The following is a 24807-nucleotide window of genomic DNA, read 5'->3' as shown; positions in this document are numbered from 1 at the left end:
AAGCATTGAAATAAGAAAAAAACTAAATTCCTGCTACAGAATGTTTCAAAAAGAACTAGGTATAAATGAAAAAAACATGAAACTTTTTAAGTATCGAGAAAAAAAACTATATTCCTGCAACATAATGTTTCAAAACTAACTAGATATAATGGAACAAAACATGAACCTTATTAAGTATCGAGAAAGAAAACTAAATTCCTACTACATAATGCTTTAAATCTAACTAGATATAAATGGACAAAACATGAAACTTTTTAAGCATCGAAAATGTACATTCAACGAACAATAAGGAAAAAACAAATTCCCTGCTACATAATGTTCCAAAACTAACTACCGGTACAGTAGATCTAAATGAACAAAACATGAAACAAAGACGTTGCAGGACATATCCGAAAAAAAACAAACTGAACAAAATATGAAAAGACAAAAAATGTTGGAATAACAACTGGATGAGCAGTTATTATTCCACATATATGGTATTATTCTCCTGGGATGGACCTCAAATCTCCATTTTAAAAAACAAAACTCTTGTCTAGTCCAAGGAAAACTACAAACTACGTAGACTGAAAGTAAGCAAAAAAGCACCTCTTTTCTTCTCATTTTTACCCAGCCATTCACATAGAAAGACAAAAAGAAAAAGAGACCAGAAAAAGATTTTCTGAAAAATCAATTAGAAATAGGGAAGAATAAATTTAAAAAAGGCAAGAGGAAAACAGGAATAAAAGAGCAAAGTATGGAACAAGAAAGCAAAAAAAAAGAAAAAAATTGAAAAATAAAGAAAAAGGAAAAAAAGAAAGAAAGAATTTATAGACTGGGCAGCACGGTGGCGCAGTGGTTAGCGCTTGTGCGGCACAGTTCATGTCATGGGAACCTGTTGTGGGTTCAAATCCAGCTCCAGACTTCCTGTGCAGAGTTTGTATGTTCTCCCCGTGCTTGCGTGGGTTTCCTCCGGGCACTCCGGTTTCCTCCCACATTCCAAAAACATGCATTTCAGGTGAATTGGCCGGTCCAAATTGTCCCTAGGTGTGAATGAGCGAATGAGTTGTCTGTCCCTGTGTGCCCTGCGATTGGCTGGCAACCAGTTCAGGGTGTCCCCTGCCCACTGCCCGGAGATGGCTGGGATTGGCTCCAGCCCCCCAACGACCCTAATGAGGATAAGCGGTACGGCTGATGAGATGATGAGATGAATTTATAGACGAAAATAGACAAACTAAAAAATGCAATTTTCTTTTTCTCCTTCAATTATTTTCCTTTTCTCTTTTAATAGTGTCATCATTTTCCCCTTTTATCTTGAATTTATTCATCTATTTTTTGTCCTTTTTCTATTTCCTTTTTTTCTTTCTTTTTCATTTTTTTCCCGAATAAGGTGCGTTTTGGTCACTTTGGGTCTCTGTAGTTTGTCTTCTTCCTTTGTGCTTTTTAGCACTCGTTTTTGGTGGCACGACAAATATTACACACTGTCCCTTTAACTTAGTTTGAGGCCTCCACCTTAAAATGTACCATCCTGGTGAGTTTAAGATCCCTGCTATAGACCCTCTGATAAACCATTATTGAATCTATAAACACCTCGATAAGCAGGTTACTGCCGCCGCTATCGGTGTGTGAGTGTGTTTGTGAACGGGTAAGTGTGAAGCATACTGTGAAGCGCTTTGGGAGGTCTTCATTGACTTGAAAAGCGCTATATAAATGCAGACCACTGTCATTGTTATTAACACTCTTGATAGAAGCATTGCCAAACATTTTATCTTAAAAAGATATTCAAAATTATTACCACACTGTCATACTCTGAGTTGGGTACAGTCCTTGAGTATCTTGGACCTCTGTCCATCAGGGGGCGTTGTTACTCCAAGTAACCAAGAGACATAGGTTTGAGCAGTTATTGACCCTATGTACATGACGTTGCCTTCCCTGGCAGAATGAGAGCCATGATGGACGGCAGGAAGCACCCGAGCACTTGAATGAGCGTTGGAATTGAAACCAATATCAATATATGTCCACCACTTTTTACAATGGTGATCTTATGTCTTTGTGTGTGCGACTAGCTGGCAACCAGTCCCCTCCCCACTGGCTGAAGATGACTGGGATGGGCTCCAGCACCCCCATGACCCTACTGAGGATAAGCGGTGGAGATAATGGATGGATGTTGGCTTGGAGAGGGATGGGCGCCACCAGGCTGTGCTTGCCAACCAACTGTATTAAGCTCTGAACCTAAAAGCACCCCTGTCCGCAGGTCATTATTTTTACCTACTGTGCAGTTCGGTCCATTTCTTAAAGTTGTTGGTCCAGTTCTTTTTGGGTCTTCCTCTCCTCCTGCCTCCTTGAGACTGTACCATGGAGATAATCATGGTCAGTCCTGATGATCTTGTGATGTGATCTTATCACAGAAGTTTCTCACTGCGCCCAGTTGACCACAGATCTTCGTTGGGTCTAATGTGCCCTCTGATGGTGTTGTGCACTATCGTGTTATGGGTTAAGTAGCTGATGCCTACAAGTTTCCTGGAGTAAGGCACCTCCAAGGCCTGGATTTTCTTTTCCAGTTTTGCTGTGAGAGTTCATGTCTCACAAGCTTAGAGGAAGATGGAAGTCACCAGCGCTTCCATGAGTCAGATCTTTGAGTTCACTGCTACGTTCTTGTCCCTCCTGATGGGTATAAGTCTGCCAAGTGCGGCTGTGGTTTGAGCTATCCTGGCCATGATTTCTGGTTCTGACTCCTCTTTTAATCTGACCGTTCCAATATATTTGTCTTGGTTACTGATGCGGGGCACCTGAGTCTGCTCCGTTGGCGCCAACAGCCGCGGACGCTGATTGGCTGCCTCCTCTTTTTTTAAACCCCCGCTTTCCTGACAACACTCGTTGGATCGTCTGTGAACCCACGCTACACGCTAGGCAAACTTTTGTGACTCCTAACTCTATCCTGCTCTGTTCTCCGTCAGATTTCCGTTGCCAACCTTTTTCTGAACCCGTTCATGTTTTTGCTCCTCCATCCCGGCCATCGACCTGTTTTCTCTTGCTGACAACGACTACCCTCGCTCGACACGGAAGTTCCTGCTATCTGCTACCCATGACCGACGATCATCGGATCGTGGATGCAAGTCCTGTTCTCCTTCTTAATAAAAACTGAGTAAAACGAAGGCAATTGGGTCCCGTCTCCGTTCCTGGTCTGTAACAATATTTTAATTTGGTGACAGCTCCTAACTCTCTGTGGTTGATGGTGATGTTTGTGGTGATACCTTTGGGGTCGTTGGTCATGACTTTTCTGTGCTGACTTCCATCCCATACTGGCTTAATGCTTTCTCCAGGCGATTGACAAGATCTCTGAGTTCCTGTTCTTCTCCTGCCAATCAGCAAAACAGAGGTTACTGATGTCGTACTTGACTGTACCTTCATGTTGCTCCTGTTAGGAATTTAACTATTAAAATGTATCATTCACCAAATTTTTCGAATTAGTTATCTGACTCCATTAACCAAACACAAACTTCATTCTCCTAACAATGCATGCTCGTTTCTTTTTGTGAAAAGACGGACAAGAGACAGGCGTTTCCACACAGGGGCAGATTTATTTTCTTAAAGTATTTAACTAAGTGAATTCCATCGAATTAGCCGAATTAGTCGCTCTTTGTCGAGCCTCTCTCTCGATTGTGGGATGTTTGGACGCATTCTAAGGGATGGGCATCCCGATCCTTTCTGATCTTCTGAAGTTCTTCTGCCCACGTCTTTTCACAAGCTGGCGTGCCGGCTCCTCCCATGGGGTGCCAGCTTCACCACCTCCTCGCCGAAGGGCGTCGCGATGTCAAAAAAACTTATATCAGCAGAGCTTATCTTGCCTGATGTCCTTGTGCATCTGGCCTTCTCCGTCAAAGTCCTGTTATCAAACTACATCTGATGCATTCCAGACAGCCTAACCTTCTAATGCACCTTGAAGAAAAACAGTCAGTGAATCTCTCTGCTGCATCAAACTGAGTACATGTACTTACTTTGTAGTTAATTTTATAAAATCCTTTATAGTCAAATGTATAAAATCTTTTACTCCATAGCTTCAGACATGATGGTCTCCAAGAAGTTGTTGACTAAAAATGGATAAACAAAACAAAAAAACTCTTCTATTAAGGCGCTGGGTCACTTATTACGGGACATGTGGATCTTATTCCAATTATTTTGTCTCAAAGCAGATGCTGATGGGTGCTTTCATACTGCAAGGATGAAAGATAATTGGGGATAATGTCTGGTCTTGAAAAACATCTCAACCCCGAGGTGTGTGGCAAATAAAACGACAGCTTGTGTGGCCGCCATGGAAACCAAACAAAAAAAAAGGTATGTACATTTGACTTGTTTTAAACAGTGGGTTTGTACATTCAGCCATAAACACAGGCTGCACAGAGTGCACTTTGAAAATAAAACACTACAACTAATGTTGAAAAAAAACAAAGATAAAAGTAAGTAAAATGTCCTGAATGCCACTGTTTATTTTTTTCAGTATTGCCTTAAACCAGGGGTGTCGAACTCAATTTACCTCGGGGGCCACAGGATAGAACAAACATTCTCTCGGGGGCCGGACTAGTAGATTAGAGAGAAAGAAAGAGAAAGAAACAAGACAAAGCGAAGGAGAGAAAAAGAGGGTGGGACAAAGAAAGGGAGAGAGAAAGAGAGAAAAAAGTGAGAGAGAACGTGGAACGTGAGAAACAAGAGATAGAGACAAATAATGAGAGAGGGGGAAAGAAAGATAGAGAAAGATATCCAAAGAAAAATACAAAGAGAGAAGGAGAGAAAAAAGAAGGAGGGAGAGAATGGGAAAGCAAGAGAGAGAGAAAGAGACAAGAGAGAGGGAAAAATGAGAGAGCAAAATAAGAAAGAGAGAGCAAAATAAGGTAAAAAGACAGAGAGAGAAAGAGACATAGAGAAACAAAAAAGAGAAAAAGAGAGACACAGAAAGTGAAAGAGAGAGACAGCGAGAGAGAAAAAGGGAAAGGAAATAAAGAGCGAGAGAGAGAGAGAAATACAAGTCCACCGTCTTTGTGAGAGGCACCTGGCTTTGGCAACACCAAGTGGACATATTTCAACCTGCAGCTCGTTTTTCTGTTGCGCTTCTCTGAGCGTTGTCTCGCGGGCCGGATTCAGTCCCTTAGCGAGCCTGATCTGGCCCGCGGGCCGCATGTTTGACACCCCTGCCTTAAACAAAAAGGGTTCCCCTAACCACTAGGGGCACCATTTTCTCTGCTGTGTCTTGGGCAAGTTCATCCCTCTCTACGCAAACAAATGTTTCCTTCCGGGTTTTGAACCACGGACCTTTCAAGTGCTAGGCGAATGCGCTAACCGCTGAACAACGGAAACCCGGACCAAAATTGTATTCACATTTAATGATATACAAACGCTCCACTACTTATGACTTACATAAAACGGTAGATAAGAACATTTTTTTCGGGATGTCGAAAAATATCCGGACATTGTTGTAAGTTAGATTTTGTATTGTGTGCACCTTTTTCCGAGTACAGGACATTACTGTAGTGCTTCTTTCCGCCACTACCGGCGTGTGGCGCTGTGAGAGGTCACCCAGCATCCGCCTCGAAGAAGAAATCCGCTTCCTCTTCCTAATTCATGTGTAAACATTCTCAAGAACTTTGACATTTTTATCGTTTAATATATCGTGCATCCATTCAATATGGTTGTAAAGTCTAAAGAAGAGGTGAGCCATTTCTTTCGAAACGAAAGTGGAATAAGAAAGACTGATGCGGTTGAAAAAATTGTTGGATCGCTTTTTTTTTTGGGCCACTTTTTACCACAGAGGGGGAAGTCGCCTAACTCTTAAAACCCATCTTCCAAAAGTAAGTTAAACTTCACTTTATTTATCTTAATAGAGCATATTATTTTCTTAAATGTTTTTTTTAGTACAAAACAATACAGGTTACTTATACAAGCCTTAAACATTCTAATATAAACCATAAACATACAACATATAGCACTGAAGTAACTTACGAACAAATTCTACTTACGAAAGATCGTCCGAAAGATATCTGGTTCGTAAGTCGGGCAGCGTCTGTACGCTAATTATCAGACTGATATTGTTTGGACAAAATATCTCCGATATCAAAATAATGGTACCAGAGACAGCTTTTGTGAAATACGATTATCAAAACTCAAAATGTAAACAAAAACCAAAATCAAAAATCATTTGTAATTCGAGCTTTCTGTGTTTTTAAATGACATTTTAAAAGTTAAGTTACAAAATAAAGCAAAAAGTGTACTAATTTCAAGTGCATATTTCATTTTACTTTATTATAAACATACGTAATATTTTATTACTTCTTTTATTTCTTTTTAGGGTTTTTATGCTATATTACAACGCCACTGTAAATCTAGTTAAACTTATCTACATTTTCTGTGTCTTTTTTTTTTCTGGGGGGGGGCATTAACGGAATGTTTTCAACAAAAAAATGCAAAAAGGGACCAAAAATGTGAAATATCTTTTAAATAGCAGTGGCATTTTCAAAAATATATTTCTCTTTATTTGTATGTTTCATTTATTCTTTTGATTATTTTCTCTTCTATATTCTATTTTTTTTGGGGGGGTATTTAATTTATTCTTTCTATTTTTAATTGTATATTTGCTACAATCGTAAGGTATATTAAAATATTCAGGATTTGAAAGGCTTAAGAAAAATAAAAATACCAAAGTAAAGTAAAAAAAAAAAAAAACTATATGTAAAAACAATAATAATAATAATAATAATAATAATGAATATCAATATTTTTGTTATATTACCTTATAATCGCTATTTTTTAGGGACCAATCATTTACTATTTAGGTAAAAAATAACAAATTGTCAGATTTTTGGATTCTTTAGTGTCAAGGAACTGTGTTGAAATGAGTCGTGGAACTCCAGTAGACCAGGCGTGTCAAATATACGGCCCGCAAGCCGCATCCTGAATGTAGTATGTAAAAATAAGTGTCTCTGGGTCATTTTTATCAAAAGTTTTGATTTTTTCAATAAATGTAAACCGAATTCTCTTTACAGCTGCTAACGCTAAGTGTTTGTATAGCACGGTAAGTTGGTTCAGGTGTAAAACTGCATTTACTTAATTGTTAAAATAAACTAGTTAACACATTCAATGCCTATAATATGTCAGGTAGGTTAAAATGTAGGCTTAATGATAAAGCATAATCCTGAAAAATAAAGCTAAAAATTTGGAGTTGACGTTCTTTTACTGACCCGCCCCGCCTCAGAACCCAAAGTCTGGATCCGTTTAACTCTGATTTAGACAAAGCTAGTGCTTTGGCACAGCGCTGTATAAATATGCAGGCGGTGTAACAGGGGCGTTACCAGGGAGGGGCAGTGCCCACCCACCGACACGCTCTGCCTACCCAAAGAAAAGTGGATGTAGTACTGCTGGCAGTCTGAGCACTGCATAAACTATCTCAATGTGATAATCCCATTCATAAAATATTGTGTATGTCAGCAGACACTAGCGTGGATTCTCCCAATTTCTACAGCAAACCCTGTCAGTGTAGTTCCCACAGAATATGACTTGACTTACCTACGTGACTACGTCAATGTTCCCGTGCAAGTGGAATAACCTGAATGAATCTGGGAATGTTTTTGTTAGCTTACATTTACTTGAAACGATGGATTATAACATAAGTGGTTGAACAAAACACTGTCAGACTCAGTCTCCAGACCTTTGTGGTCAGTGCAAAAGGAAAATAAGGGAATAAGTCTGAGCCGAAGGATGGGTCTGCCGCCACTCAGATGAGGTGCCTGGAAAACAAAGCAAAAAACCACAGAAAAGAAAAAAGAAAAATGAAAACAAAGAAATAAAAAAAGGAAAAAAAATACAAAAAAAAGAAAAAGAGAAAAAAATTAAACACAAGAACAGAACAGAAAAGAAAAGACGGTATAGAGAGCAAAAGAAAGAGAAAATGGAATAAAAAATAAGTAAAAGCCTGAGAAAAATGAAAAAGATAAAAAACAAAAACAAAAGTAAAAAAGAGATAGAAGGAGGAAAAAAAGAAATAAAAAAGAAAAGCAAAGAAAGAAAATAGATAGATTTTGGCGGCTCCATTTGATGAGTACAATACAGATAATAATGTAATGTTATTCACAAAACGGACCAATATCTTTTTAATGTGTTTTTCTCTATATTATCATAGCATTGATTATTTTCACTCTCCAACAAATTGTTTAACTCATTTTAACTTTTACATACAAGCAACTTTAAGGTAAACACTACAAAATGTAAATTGAAAATATTGAGTTTTAAGCTACGTAATACAATAATAAACTATCTATCTATCTATCCATCTATCTATCTACCCATGTCATATCCCTCGAGAGGGGTTACCAACAGCAAGACAAACACGTACACAAAAACTAAGAAAAGAAAAAAGGAAAAAGTAGAAAAAACTACACCAAAAAAATGACCATGGCCAACCCAAATACGTTAAGCACCTTGGAACCCAAATTGGTCATGCTTTCGTCCCTCCAGATGAAACGGGACACAAGAAAGCGGCCATGTGACACAACACACTATCAACAGCAGGGCCCAACAGCTTTTACTGGTTTACCCCTGCTGCATCATACAGGTGCCCTGCCCATCACTTAGAACGTGTCCTCTCATTCCTATCACCAACAAGAGCTCTAGCTTCCACTATATTCAGACCTCTTTCCTCCAATGCACTCATAACACCATCCATCCAGGTCAATCGCAGCCTTCCTCTTGGTCTCCTTCCATTGACTTCTGCTCTGTAGATCCTCTTCAACATTCGCTCCTCATCCATCATCTCCATGTGTCCAGACTAACCGAGTACTCTCTCATCCATTGTGAGAGACGGAACGGGAGTAGTAGTGGAACTGAGCAATAAACTTGTCACGATTCTGTCACTTGCCCGCTAATTGTCCTCACCTGCGCTCATTCTTTCAGCCCCAGCTGCCACTCGTTCCCTAATTATCTCTCTCACTATTTAAGCACTTCATTCTCGTTCACTTTTTGTCAGTCCGTCAGCGAACCCCAGCATATGCAAGGCAAGAACTTTTTGACTGTGGCTCCCGTTTTGATTCTGACCTGATCTTGCATCCTGCCTGATTCTGTATCGATCCCCTGTCCCTGGCTTCCCGATCATCTCCGCTTACCTGACTTGTTTCCGATCCACGACCACGCTTCGTTCTCCTGTCCCGGCTACCCGACCTGCCACCTCTCACCGTCCGTGAGGGCTTCCTGCTCCTCCTGCCCAGCGAGCACAAGATCGCTGTCTTTTCCTCTCGCCCTGCTTTCCCCAATCCCTTAATAAAGCATTGTGTGAAACGTTACTCATTTGGGTCCAGTGCTTGTTTTGGACATGATAAACCTATACAATTAAAACAAAACAAAAACAAAAAAATTGAAAAACTCATCACTGAAAAACACTGAAAATATTAAATAAAATATTTACAAATCCAGAAGACAAAAGATAACATCCAAAACAATTTCAACCTTTTAAATAGTCAACAAATTTAAAGTCATTTGTTGTAAGCTGTCACTAGATGTGTTATTGGTTATGTTTAACGTGCATTATTGCTGAGCAAAACATTTTTTACAGTAATAACAGTTCTTAAAGAAACCTGTGAGACTCATGTCTAGTAACGCCACAGCAGTGTCATATAAATAATACAAACCTTGCGTTACTCTGTTTATTGCCATTTTCAGCTGAAAAATATGGCCGAATTAGTTGAATTAGTGTTGTTGGCATCTCTGGGAAGCCTTTTCTCTCTAGTTCTCTCGCTTCTCCTCTCGGCCCACGTCTTTTCGCAAGATGGTGTGCCGACTCCTCCCATGGGCGTGCCAACAGAGCCTAACCTGGGCGTCCTGATGTCTGGAAAACTCAAAAACAACACCGAGCGTTTCTACGTCATCAGGGCCGTCCTCCGTCAGAGGCCTGTTATCAAAATTCCTTAGTCAAAATATTCTGCATTTAGAACGGTGTGACCTGTCCTTGAACTAGAGCCTACTCGGTGAAAATCTTCATTGCACTCAATAAATGTAACTTGTATTCAATCGTATAAAATCCTCTATAGTCAAATGTATAAAATCCTTCATTGTTTTTGTTGATTTCAAGAAGGCGTTTGACAGAGTATGGCAAGCCACTTTATGGGCCTCCATGCGGAAGTAGAACATGGACCAGAAACTAGTTCAGACCATTGAACAACTGTATGCCAGTCAATGGTACCATCGGAGCATGGTTTTGAACCACAGTTGGTGTAAGACAAGGCTCCATTCTCTTACAACTTTGTTCAACATCTTCCAGGTGAGGATCATGTCCAAAGCTATGGAGCAACATGAAGGTACAGTCAGTATTGGTGGACAACATCACTGACCTCCGTTTTGCTGATAATATTGCTGGATTGACAGGAGACGAACAGGAACTCAACGATCTCGTCCATTGTCTGGACAAAGCATCAAGCCAGCATGGGACAGATATCAGCACAGAAAAAAAACAAAAGTAATGACCAACAATCCCCAACCTATCACCATAAACTTCACCATCAACCACAGAGAGCTAGAACCTGTCACCAAATTTAAATATATTGGAACTGTCACATCAGAAGAGGGGTCAGAACCAGAAATCATGGCCAGGATCGCTCAAACCACAGTTGCACTTGCCAGACTCAAACCCAACTAGAAGGAGAAGAACATAGCAGTGAAATCAAAGATCAGACTCATGGAAGAGCTGGTGACTTCCATCCTCTGTCATGATTGCCGATTCAGAGCACCTGCGACTGCTTAATTGTCGCCAACAGCCCTGAGAGCTGATTGGCTGATGAACTACTTTTAAACCCCCGGCTGTCAAGAGATCCCTGTCAGATCGTTATGCGAACCGTTGCTCCCAGCTCGGCAAGCTCTCACGTCAGACTCTGTTCCGGCCCTGTTTTTCTCTGCCTGATCCTCGTTGCCAACCTGTTTCCGGACCTGACTCTGCCCCGTTCTGCCTTCCCGTCATCTGACCTGTTTTGCCCCGCTACCTGCCTGACTCCTGTTGCCGACCTTGTTTCTGAACTTGACACCGCCCTTGCTCTCCAGTCCCGGCTAACGATTTGTATTTCCTGCCTGTCTTCGACCCTCCTCGCTCGACACGGAGGTGCGACTTCCGCATCTCCTGCTACCCTTGTCTGTCAACCATCGGATCGTGGAAGCAAGTCCTGCTCTCCCTTTTTATTAATAAAAACTGAGAAAACGAGCGCTAATGGGTCCTGTGTCTGTTTCTGGTTTGTGACATCTTCCTCTACGCGTGTGAGACGTGGACTCTCACAAAACTGGAAAAGAAATCCAGGTCTTGGAGATATGATGCTACAGGAAACTTCTAGGCATCAGCTGCTTAGTCCATGTAACAAATGAAACAGTGCGCAACACCATTAGAGGGTACATTGCACCCTACGAAGAATTGTTGTCAACTGTGTTCAGACAGAAACTTCAGTGGTAAGGTCACATCACAAGATCATCAGGACTGACCAAGCTCCTTCTCCAGGGAACAGTTCAAGGGGGCAGGAGGAGGGTAAGACCGGAATAGAACTGGGCTGACAACACAAAGGAATGGATTAGTACCAACCTTGGTCACAATCCAAACTCAGGACAGTTACCAGAAAGCTGTCCAGAGTGCGTCCTCATCAGTCTCTGTCAAGCCTCCTCTCTCAATCTTCTGCCTTTCTTCCTCTGCCCACGTTTTTTCTGCAAGCTGGGCGTGCCAATGAAAGACCCCACGTGGGGTCCACCCCCTCGCCTCGATGTCTGGAGAAACTCAAAACAGGAGAGCGTTTCTACGTCATCAGGGCCTTGTTCTCCAAATATCGCCTGCCGTCCCCCCGTCAGAGTCCTGTTATCAAAATTCCCCAGCCAAAACATTCCGAATTTGGAACAGCGTGACCTGAAGCCCACTCAGTGAAAATCTTCATTGCACTCGATAAATGTAACTTGTTTTTAATCGTATAAAATCCTTTATAGTAAAATGTATAAAATCCTTTACTAGCCCGTCTTTGTAGCAACAGACATTCAAACAACAGCCATTATCTCATAAAACGTTTCAACACATCCATTATATTTTAAAGATGCATCCAGCCGAGTTTCAGCACGTAGCTGGCGTCCTACAAAGACCTAAAATGAGACAGAAGACAAGTTACATGTCCACTTAAAGAAAGAAGTTATAAATCCATGACAAGAAACGGCGTTGACGGATATCTGAGCCGTGAGTCACGGTGATAATGACGCAATGGTGTACAAGCCAACCTTGCAAAGTAGAAGTGTGTGAAAGGCTTTTGTGAGTCACACAATCGTGTAGTTTGCCCCGCAATCGTGATCTAAGGTTTTATATTTTACCCTGCGGGTTTTAGAGAAGAAAGAAAATTATTTCTGCATCATCCGTTCACAGGCTGGCATCCTCAACTTGCCCCTTAAAACCAAAGTATTTAATACTGTGATCCTGGCACAGTGTTTGTTGGGATTTTATTTGCTGAGTCATCACAAATATCCAATTTATGATGCTATATTAGTTTAAGCTAGCTGACAAGAACAACAAATATTGAATTCTTAATATTGAAAATCATCCTGTTTTTATTGATATCAGACCGAAGTTTTAAAGGGGTCACCTGACCAGACTCGGAAATAATGATGAGCTGTGATTGGTCGACACTGTCACCTAGCATAACTATGGAAGCCCATGAGTGCCAGAATGCAGTGAATAAATACCATTCTACATATCTACCTATCTATTTAAATTTCCGAGCTATACCTAGCTGCTACAAAACAATTTTGGGGTGTCAAACTCATTTTAGCATGGGAGCCAGATGGTAATAAAAAAAACATTCGGCAGTGGGACAAACTTGCAGATGACAGCGAAAGAAGGAAAGAGAGAGGGAGAAAAAGAGAGGGAGAAACAATGTAATAGAGATAGAGAAATACAGAGAAAGAGAAATAGAGTGAGAGAAAAAGATAGAGGATGGGAAAGGGAGAAAAAGGTAAACGATAGACAAAGAAAGAAAGAGCAAAAAAAGAGATAAAGAAAGAGAGGGACAAAGAAAGAGGGGAGAGAGATAGGGAGGGAGAGAGAGAAAGAAAAGTAAAAGAGAAAAAAACTATAAAAACATTAAAAAAATCAAAGGAGAGACACATTAAAAGAAAGAAAATTAAAGACAAAGAGAAAGAAAGAGGTAAAAAGGCAAGAGAGAGAGGGACAGGAAAAGAAAGAGAGAAAAAGACAAAGAGAAAAAGAAGGAGAGAAGGATGAAAAGGAGACATAGAAAGATGAAATAGAAAGAAAGAAAGAGAAAGAAAGAAAGAAAGAAAGAAAAAAAGCAAGAAAGAAAAAAGCAAGAAAGCAAGAAAGCAAGAAAGAAAAAAAGCAAGAAAGCAAGAAAGCAAGAAAGCAAGAAAGCAAGAAAGAAAGAAAGAAAGAAAGAAAAAAAGCAAGAAAGCAAGAAAGAAAAAAGAAAGAAAGAAAGAAAGAAAGAAAAGAAACAAAGAAACAAAGAAAAAAACAAAGAAAGAAAGACAGAAAGAAAGAAACGAACAAACACAAACAAACAAATAAAGAAACAAACAAGGAAACAAAGAGAAAGTGACTTGGCCTGAGCTTGATAACATCCTAGGGACATATTTAAAACTCCAGCTTGTTTTTCTCTTGCGCTTCTTTCAGTGTCATTCCCCAGACCTGATTCAATCTGTTGGTAGGCCTTATGTTTGACATCCCTTTTTTAAATTCTAAATAAAGGCCATCTAAGTACTGTGGTTATCTAGACTCTTCCTTCCTTTCTTTCTTTCTTCCTTCCTTTCTTTCTTTCTTTCTTTCTTTCTTTCTTTCTTTCTTTCTTTCTTTCTTTCTTTCTTTCTTTCTTTCTTTCTTTCTTTCTTATTATCAATATTGTGTCATGATGTTTTTTTTTCTTATTACTAAAATATATCTCAAACATGCATATCAATCTGTTGGCCACTTGCTCTCATCAGTATCAAAATAGTAGTAATAAAATATAGCATTACAGTGGTTGGCGCATTCGCCTAACACGCGAATGGTCTATGGTTCGAGACCAGGTGGAAAATATATGTTAGAGAGGGGTGGGCGCCACCAGGCTGTACTTGCCCAAGACACACCACAGGTGCCACTACGACCCTAGAGGCTTAGGAATCCTACAAACAACCAACAAATCTTACACGAGGCCTTTTAAGGACGAGCTCCACGTAACCTTGCTTACGTCACAACTACGCCATCTAGCGCTCCGTACAGTGTAAACATTCTTTGTATAGATAGTTTAAAAGAAGAAAAATTTGGATTTTTTTTTTGGTACTCTTTCCTTTGCACAGATATGTTGCATTTCTGTGCATGTAAATATGTTAATGCAGCATTTAATCTGTTGGTTAAAATCGGTGTTAAATTCAAGATAACTTTGTTTTGCTAAACGTATTCTAAATAAAATCCAAATAATATATCATACATAGTTTTATAATATACACAGCCATGGACAGCAAACCAATACCTAAAATTATTAGTTTGAGTTCAAAGTTTATTAATGAACTGAAAACTAAACACAAAGGCAACAATACATTTGTCATCCGCTAGATGGCAAAAGTGACTCGTTGCCATGACGCTGTGGTGCAACTTATGTTTTTGTTGTATTTTTTGTGCTTGGTACGCATCGATTTTAAATCGATTTTTAAACTTTTAGAAAACCTAGATATGTAAAGAAAAATGGCCAAGTATCTATTTGGAATTTTATTCTTTTAATTATTAAATATTCTCAAACGAGGAATAATTATTAGGAACCACCACATGGGGTTACGTGAGACTTTTAAACACATTTAAGGAGGACAAACAATATTAAAATGTTTTAATCAATTATCAAATTTTGTCGTTGTATCAGAAAGATTGTTAAAATAGTTTTTAATGAATGTAAAAACTTAAACAATAAAGGAGGAATTCAATACAAAAAGGGAGGCGTTTGATTTACACCACCCAACCTCCCTTCCCAAAAGGTTGAAACAAACAAAAATAATCTTATTCCGTTTTGAAACCCAAAATATTTGTTTATTCGTTTCAAACACCTCCGAAATGTTATGTTTTTAAAATACAAAACATTGAGTGTATATTGCACAGAATCATTTTCTCAAAACTGAAATCATTTTGTTCTAAATAATTCTTCAAAATTGGCTGATTTTACTTGAAACCTCACAAAATGATGTATGGTTTTATAACCACCTAAAAGTGAATTGGGGGATTCTGGAAAGAACATTTCGGAGATTTAGATCCAAGAAGTGAATACAGTTAATCCGTTTTTGATGAAATCGTTTTATTAATCTATTTAATTATTTGCACGTGATTTAACGTTTAGTTAAAGCCCCAGTGTGTCTTATAAAGTAACCCCTAGTGGTGTAAAAAATATTTTTTTTCCTTTAAAACTGTCATGGTTGCCATGGCGCCCAATTGGCCCCGCCCGTGTGGCGCCAGCTGCAGCCTGTTAACAGATTGGCTCCCTGTCAGTATTTAATCTCTGTCCTGTCAGTCCCCTTTTGTCGATCCGTCAGCGAATCTTTGTTTTTACACAGCAAGCCCTTTTTTCGCCTATCCCGTGGTTTTGCTCCTGTTTGTCTCTCGCTACGACCTGTTTGATCTCGACCACGTCTGCTCTCCCGTCCAGATTTACGACCTGTTTTGATCTCGACCACATCTGTTCTCCCGTGCCGGGTCCCTCTTTATATTGTTTTACAGTTGACTTTTGTTGTGAACAAGAGATTTGAAGCGCAGTTCCCTATTTCTACTTGACCAGTGTTTCAGGTTGTCAAACTTTGATTTATTTATTTTACACTGCAGTATTAAACACACTTTAAATTGTTGAATTGTTCCATTTGTTGTGTGAAAACACAACTTCAGTAGCATGTCTACTTGAGCAGTTGTCTGACTAAAGATTGTGATTTATTCTATAGAGTGAAACTTACTTTATATTTTTTTACAGTTGACTTTAGTTGTGAACAAAATACTTGAAGTACAGTAGGCTTTGTCTACTTGACCAGTTGTCTATGGTCGTGAGGGTTAGATTAAAATTTTTAAACTCACTTAATAATGTTTACTGCCGATTGTTATTTTATTATATTGTTTGCTGTTTATTTTTGTTGGACTTCAAGAGTAGGACAAATCTGTTGATGGTGAGGTGAAATAAATATTACAATGTTTTAAAAAACAAATATCGGTCTGTCTGTTCTTTATTCTACTGACTCAAGAACTGCTCAGAAAAATTCAAATTTTTTGACATACGAAAATGTCTTTTAAAAGTAATGGAAACAATTACTTTCCCTGGTAGCTAGTTACTCTTACTACAGAGTAATTCAGTTACTTATTCATTTTTTGGGGGGGAAGAAGTAATTTACTATAAGTGTCATGGTTGCCATGGCGCCCAATCGGCCCCGTGAGGCACCAGCTGCAGCTCATTGACAGATTGGCTTTCTGTCTATATAAGCACAGTGCTCTCATTTTTCCTTGGTAAGTCCATCAACGAACTTCTGCCCCGCAAGATGTGGGTTTCGACTCGGTCCTGTTCCTGTTGGTATTTCCTGTCCGGTATTGTTCCCGTTTATTTTGTCCTGTTTCATTTCAGGTTCCATTTTTGTTTCTGTCTATTTTTGCCCTGTTTATTAATTTCTCCAGTTTTCGTTCCCGTCTAGTTTGTCCTGTTTGTTTTCGATATCCTGTTTCATTATCTATCCTGTCCGTCCCGTCCTGTACGGTATCAACTCGGGCAATTGGTATCGATCTCATCGACCTCTGGCTTCTTATAATTTCACGCCAGACTGCTGCCTAACGTGCATGACTCCCCATTTCCCGTAAAATAAAAGGCTTGTGTGAGTAACACCACACGTTTGGGTCCTGATCCTGTTCTGGTTCTTGACAATAAACACTTCCTTTTTTAAAGTGACATGCTCAACAAGAGTCACTGAACGTTACTCTTATCATGTTTTAAATCCTTTACCAAAAATGCCTTACATCAAAGGTACCTCTATCTTAAATGGCGCACTAAGACATTTTATGTTTCCAATTTTATAAAAATTGATTTTATTGTAATCTTGTTTAGATAGTATGGGCGGGTGAGAGCAGAATGTAAGAGGCAATTCATTGTAGTTTTAAAAAAAAGAAAAAGGAAGCCGCACTCTGGTACCGCTGGTTGGCAATTGAAGCAGATGACTTGAAAGCTCGATTGTTGCCCGTGCTCATATGCGATTCCGATTGCTGCGAAAATACGTTTAGTGTTTCAAAATTGTTCATATCGGGATTAGCTTGTTAGCGAAGGTTAGCCATTTGTCTATCTAGTGACTTAGTTTGGGTCTCAACATATTCTATGCAGTCTTTCATTCTTGTTTTTTTTTTCAGTTGGAATTACTGTTCCTGAGTACATATCCTGGGGTGTTTTTTCCTTCATGTTATGTTCAGTTACAGGTAGTTAGGAAGGTATCGTTGTCATGGATCTCTTGTTGTTCTGTTTATGTGTGGGAAAGTTTCGTGCGTTGTATCCAGGGTTGGGTAGGGTTACTTTAACTTGATTACTTTCAATTACTTTTGGATTACTCCTATAGCAAATATGCTAATAAAAGACAAAATAAACTAAATATGAATAAAATGATGACTCACAACACGTGGTAAGCTTTCTCTCCTGGCTTTGATCTCTTTGATCTCCGGCAAAACTAACATAAAATGCGACAGAAACAAAATGAAAAGAAATCCAAACAGCTTGCCAACATCATTTTTGCCGTTCCATGTATTCCGTTACTCCCCAAGCCTGCACAAAATGTAGTCATTTTATTCATATTTAGTTTCTTTTGTCTTTTATTAGCATATTTGGTATTGGAGTACTCCAAAAGTAATTGAAAGTAATCAAGTTAAAGTAACCCTACCCAACCCTGGCTTGTATCTTATGTTTTTTTTTGTTTGTGCTAGTTTGTGTTCAAACTTTATGTAGTTGTATTATCCACGCATGAGTATGCTCCGTCGTCTTCTATTCTTTGTGCTTTGCTTAGAACTGCAAACCTATTGTAGAAGAAGTATATCAGCTTTTATTATAAATGGATACTTTCAATGCAAACTACAAGTTCAAACTAACATCCGGAACTTTAAGTAAAAGAATAAAGTTCAGTCCGATGTCAACAAACCATGAGACCAAGTTGCCAACAGGGGTTGGTGGAATTCTTGAAAAAGGCTGTTAAAAACAGGATAAGGTGCGAACTGAAACTTTAAGAATTGGCTGATAACACAAAAATGAGCGAATGGTGGCAAGCAGAAAACTGAAGTTGCGGTTTCCTGTTGACCTATATGACGAATCAAAAAGGGTATTAGAATCTTGTTTCAAAATGTCACAGAGAGACTACTACTATCTTCCAGCCATACGACCTGTTTTGCCCTGTTTCCTGCCTGATACCTGTTGCCGACCTCTTTTCTGGACTCGTTACTGCCTTTGCTCTTCCGTCCCGGCCATCGACCTGTTTTCCCGCTGCCTATGACTACCCTTGCATCATCGGATCGTGGAAGCAAGCACTGCTCTCTCTTTATCAATAAAACTGAGTAAAACGAACGCTATTGGGTCCTGTCTCCGTTTCTGCCATATGACATCTACAACATGTCGTTCCTAATTATTACTATTAATAATTAGGGCAGCACGGCGGAGCAGTGGTTAGTGCTTGTAAGGCACAGTTCTGAGGTCATGGGTTCAAATCCAGCTACCAACTTTCCTGTGCTGAGTTTGCACGTTCTCCCCGTGCTTGCGCACTCCGGTTTCCTCCCACATTCCAAAAACATGCCTGTCAGGTTAATTGGGCGGTCCAAAATTGTCTCTAGGTGCGAATGAGCAATTGTCTGTCCCTGTGTGCCCTGCGACTGGCTGGCAACCGGTTCAGGGTGTCCCCTGCCCACTGCCCGAAGATGGCTGGGATGGCTCCAGCACCCCCGCGACCCTACTGAAGATAAGCGGTGCAGATAATGGATGGATGTATAATTATGATTATTATTTTAGACTGACCTGATCTCATAATCTCTAAATATCTATCCTATACTTGGAAAGTGCTTATATAAAGACTCACAAGTCTGGAGTCACACACACTATGTAGTGTTATTTTTACTGGAGGGGGGAGGGACATATGAGGGGGTCGCGGGATGAGGGAGGGGGGCGATGTGGCTTCTTATCCACGGGAAGTAGCGCGCGCTCTCCCGCGGGAGTGTTTCGCCTTTTTAATTCCTAAATAGCGAGCAATCATGGACGAGCCCAATATTCTGAGGCGACGCGGACTACAGGTAAATAACAAGAAAGAAAGAGAGCGTCCATAGACGCCTTGTCACGACCGGTGATGGCGATTGAATTTTCGTTGCCATTTGATATGTAAAAGTAATGGCTTGTCATGTGTTGATCATTTGTACCGTTCTCTACGGTTCGGTTCCTGTCAGATTTGGATCCACGTCACATTAGATATTTACAAGGGTTTTGATGAAACGTGGTTTCCTTGGTGACCAGGCGCGATCTGGATTGGAGAGCCTCCTTTATCTTCTCCTGAGTGCCATGTTTGCTTTTCTATCAAATGAATGGCTGGCTGCTGCTCTAGTCTTTGTTCCTTCGCCTTTTTTTGTATCTGTCATCATTTCGATATAGGACAGTTTAGGCGATTCCAAAACAAAAATGTCATGTATTCTGGATCATGAGTAATTTTTGGGGCGGGCACCCCAAAAAATATTGCATTTTAAATTTCTCTTTTCCTGAATAAATGAAGCTTAACTGTAATGAAAACGCTAGCGAAAATAGTCATGTCAAGCCATGCATTGGCTCAGGAGTAAAGTGTTTTTCTTGGTATCAAAAAAGTCACTGGTTCGATTCCCGGCTCCTCTGAGTCATATGTCGAAGTGTCCTTGGGCAAGACACTGAATCCCTGATGCCCTAGTAGCAGGTAGTTGCCTTGCATGGCTGACACTGCTATCGGATAGTTAGTGTGTAAAAGGGAATAGTGTGAGGGGGGAGGTCTTCATTGACTTGAAAAGCGCTATATAAATGCAGACCATTTATTTATTTGTATAGCCCTTAATCACAAAGAGTCTCAAAGGGCTGCACAGATCAAAGACTATTGCAAACTACAGACTATTATGACACCATCCCCTGATCTAAAACCTACATGAGGGCAAATAATACACATATTATCAACATAAAATATAGGTTATTCATATGCTATGGAGTAGAAGTGTGTTTTAATCTTAGATTACAAATGTGCATATTTATGTTGGGAATTTTTGAAGCCAAAGCAGGTCATGTTATAGGTTATCAAAGGCTAAGGACCGTGAAAAAAACAAGTGTTTATTTTCAAAAGGGAATAATGGGGCAAATTTAACCGAAGGATTCGTCAAATGATGCAGGAATGCTTTTAGGCGGATTTTTTTTTTTTTAAATGTCGGCATTATCGTGTGTTTTGGCTTTATAGTTTCAGGATATCTTTCTGTGATGAATACATTTTGAATCCCAAGAGTTCAAGGTTGTTGAGCATGACGTATTTCAGTGACTGGTGACGTATTTGCTTCTGAACATCCCGACGGCCGGCCCATGTGAAGGGGTTATATATCAAAAAATAAATCAAAAATATGAACAACACAGTGTCAAAAATACTCTCCTGCCTTAAAATGATTCAGTCCATTTGATTCCTACCACCTCTCTCGCCCCCTTCCTCATTCCCCTAGTGTCACTTGCGGCATAGCGGCAGAGTCTGTGGAGGCTCTGGTGTATTACGCTCGATTATGTTATTAGGGAAGCCCAGGAGTGCCATAATTCAATTAAAAAAAGGAATATTATTTTATAATAACTGCTTTAAAACAACATTCTTTCATAAAAATGATCTTAAAACGAACATTCAATTGATAAAAAAGAGCCTTTAGCAATTATAGTTTGGTTTATATGTTATCATAATCGAATTTTACGTGTTATATCACTTTAAGTGAAATGAAAAAATGTGTTTTATCAGCTAGGCACTCTAAAATCACCTCTATTCCATATTTATCTAAAATCGACAGAAATATTGCAAGCCTTCTATTATGTCAGTATTGCTTATTATGGTTCACAGCTTGGATCTCAAACATGCTGCCCGCAGACTATTTGTGGACCCCGGGAGGATAGTTTGAGGCCCCTGCCTTAATATGACATTTTAAACTAAGTGCAACCCATTTTATCAATTTATTTTATTGTCATATTTATTCTTATATTTTTATCTGTAGGTCTTATTTTGTCTAGAAATGTACTAAGTTACTTTCTAATTTGCTGAATTATTGTTTTCAATTATCCGCGGCTCACGGATCCCTTAACTGTGAGGGTTGTCAGGGCGACATTTCTGGTAGTGTGGCTTGGGCAAATACAGCTTGGCGGCGCCCATCCCTCTCCAGGCGGATTCATTTATTACCGACTGTATATATTTCTTACTAATTCAAGTACTGCTAACTTTATATTTCAAAATTATTTTGTGCAAAAAAAGAAAAATAATTTTCTGGCGTCAGGGTAGTTATATCCATCCATATGTAGTGTAAATCCATGTTTCTGGCACAACTTGTACACAGACAGAAAACAGCAAGGGAGCACACTTTTGGCGCAAACAAGCTCTGTGCTCTTTAGATTTTGGTGACCGACATGAATAATCCTTTATGTATTTTGACAAGTTCAATGTAGAAACAATTGTTGAGTTTTGATGGTAGATGAATGGACCCATGTGGGGGAAGCAGGAACTGGTGGTAGGGGGGCTTTCTCCTTGCCGCCAAGACAGGAACCGGGCACGGCCGAAAGGGCTGTCTCCTGGCCGCTAGAACTGGAACCTGGTGCGGCCGAGGGCGATTTTTTTCCTTGCCGCCGGGACAGGGACTGGGCGCGGCAGAGGGGGCTTACTCCTCACTGCCAGAACAGGGACATGGGCGCCTCCCCCTGGGTCCTGTGATGGTTATTGGGTTATTCTGTTTAGGAGGATGATGGACCCATGTGGGGGAGGCAGAGGTGCTCAAAAACAAAAACGGTATTTATTAAATAATACCAGGATCAAAGTAGCAACAATAAAAATCAACTAAAATGCCCTAACAAGAAACCAGAAACAAAAACCAAACCCGATAAAGACCAAACTTGAAACACTGAAAATGGATAAACACTTGGAACAAAGAAACTGGAAACAAACTAATTAACCTGACATGAAGGTCGATATGGAAATGACAATAAAAACCAGGTTGATAATGGCAGACAAAATGAATAATTGCAATAACCCAACATCCATCCATTATCTGCACCGCTTATCCTCAGTAGGGTCGCGGGGTTGCTGGAGCCCATCCTAGCTATCTTCGGGCAGTGGGCAAGGGACACCCTGAACTGTTTGCCAGCCAAGGGCACACAGGGACAGACAATTCGCTCGCTCATTTACACCTACGGACGATTTTGGACCGGCCAATTAACCTAACATGTATGTTTTTGGAATGTGGGAGGAAACCCACGCAAGCATGGGGAGAACATGCAAACTCCTCACAGGAGGTTCGTCACCAGACCTACCTGTGTTTATTAAAATACCTTTTTTTATAAAAGATGCTGGATAATTGGGCACGGGTGTGTGGTGATTGGACACTCCTGGGCCCTTTTCAAACCTTGGTTGGTGCCCCCTGGTGGTTGGAGGTTTGTCAAATCCTAACAACAACATTTATTTTCATAATGATGTGCTCGGCCCCTGATAAATAAGAGGTCATCTGTTGGTTACTAGTCTTGAAAACTGTTCATTCAGATCGCTACGATCAAACCCCAGGAAAAAAACGCAGTTCTCTGATTGGTTTACGTGCTAAGGTGCTTGTAAAGCGACACGGTACGTATATATCCTTACAACCTATCGATACAAAAAACAAAACCGGCATTTCTCCGAGGACGAGGAAATCGAACCATGAACTGGCCAGGGATTACTGTATAATTAATTATCTTTGACGCGACTGGATTTTCCTGTCAACCGAGGTCGACACAGCGGTCTTGAGTGCAGTCAATCGATACGGAGACGAAGCATACATTATACATTAGAACACTCGAATGTCACAAAAATATGCACCACCCTCAAATAGAATGATGTCCTCGGAAGGTTTTTAACACTTGAAAATAGCAGTATCGGCACTTAGCTGTGTTTTGAACACATGTGTCAAACTGGCGGCCCGCGGGCCAGATCAGGCACGCTAAGGGATTGAATCCGGCCCGCGAGACAACACTCAGAGAAGCGCAAGAGAAAAACACGCTGCAGGTTGAAATATGTCAACTTGATGTTGCCAAAGCCAGGTTCCTCTCACAAAGATACTGTACTTGTATTTATTTCTCTCTCTCTTTCTCTTTTTCTTTTCCAACCCTTTTTCTCCCACTCCGTCTCTGTCTCTTTCACTCTGTGTCTCTCTTTTTCTCTTCCTTTGTTGCTCTTTGTCTCTCTGTGTCTTTTAACCTCTTTTGCTCTAACTTCCTTTTTTCCTTTTCTATCTTTTCTCTTTCTCTCTTCATACCCTTTGTGCTTTCTTTTCTCTTTTCTCTCCTTCTGTCTTTCTATTTCTATTTGGATTATTTCTCTCTCTCTCTCTCTCTCTCTCTCTCTCTCTCTTTCCCACCCATTTTCTCCTACTCTCAGTCCCTCTCTTTCACTCTCTGTGTCTCTATTTTTCTCTTCCTTTGTTGCTCTTTGTTTCTTTCTCTCTCTGTGTTTTTTTTACTTAATTTGCTCTAACTTCCTTTTCTCCTTTTCTCTCTTTTCTCTTTCTCTCTTCCTACCCTTCGCGCTTTCTTTTTTCTTTTCTCTCCTTCTGTCTTTCTATTTCTCTTTGGATTTCTTTCTTCCTCTCCCTTTCTTTCCCCCTCTCTCACAACTTCTCTTTTTATCTCTTTTGTTCCTCACGCTCTCTCCTTCTCTTCCTATTTTTCTTTTTTTGTCCCGCCCTCTCTCCTTTTCCCTTCCTCTTTCTCTTATTTCTTTATCTCTTTTTCTTTCTCTTTAATCTACTAGTCCGGCCCCCGACAGAATGTTTGTTCTATCGTGTGGCCCCCGAGTTAAAATGAGTTTCACACCCCTGATTTAAAATGTGTTAAATGGGTAATGAACCTGAAAATATAGTAAAATATACCATCGGATGAATGGATATACGGCCGACTCTAGTCTCCACAGAGTTATTTTAACATCAAATAAACTCTATCAAATAGCTCCAACACTGACCTACTTTTAACCGGTGTTAAAAATACACTTTAAAGCCCCGTTGTGTATTAAATAGCAACCCTTGCTGGTGTAAAACACTTCAATCATTTCAATAAAACACTATTCAAATGATATGCAAATGCAGTTTATACCTACTATCTCAGAAACAACTCTTAGGTTAAGAAATTTATATTTGTATTACATAACTTGAGTTGTCCTTGAAGAAGCTGACATGTTTGGCTGCCATCTTACTAACTACGGAAGCCCGAAGGATCAATTTTACGGATAGCTTTTTGTCCTTAACAGCCACTTAGCTACATGTGATGGTTGCCCTGGTACTGTGATTCGGGTGTTAAATTTTTCCCCACTGTTTCCTTCTCTAGCCACTCATGATAGCCACTTAACTGAGGGCTCTAGATTGCCATGATTACTGTTAGCTACTGAGTGTACATAAAGATTTGTTGATCCTGTTGTAGGGCGGCATTGCGGGTGAGTGGTTTGCACGTCTGCGACACAGGTTGAGGTCATGGGTTGAAATCCAGCTACCAGCCTTCCTAGGCGGAGTTTGCATGTTCTCCTCTTGCTTGTGTGGGTTTCCTCCAGGGCATTCAGGTTTCG

At 40.0% G+C, this 24807-nt stretch overlaps 1 protein-coding gene across 1 annotated transcript in view; it reads left to right on the top strand.

Annotated features, from left to right (window-relative positions):
• Positions 1-19161: 19161 nt before the first annotated feature.
• Positions 19162-24807, top strand: part of mast3a (microtubule associated serine/threonine kinase 3a) — a 66588-nt gene continuing 60942 nt past the window's right edge. Inside the window, exon 1 of the mRNA XM_088348760.1 lies at positions 19162-19279. Coding sequence (XP_088204886.1) covers positions 19241-19279 — 39 coding nt within the window. The 5' untranslated portion in view covers positions 19162-19240. The remainder of the gene's footprint in view (positions 19280-24807) is intronic.

The sequence above is a fragment of the Urocampus carinirostris genome, chromosome 1 (genome assembly GCF_059441175.1).
Source record: "Urocampus carinirostris isolate Australia breed hairy pipefish chromosome 1, RoL_Ucar_1.0, whole genome shotgun sequence".
Taxonomy (NCBI): Eukaryota; Metazoa; Chordata; class Actinopteri; order Syngnathiformes; family Syngnathidae; genus Urocampus; species Urocampus carinirostris.
This window is presented reverse-complemented; position numbering and strand designations above follow the sequence as displayed.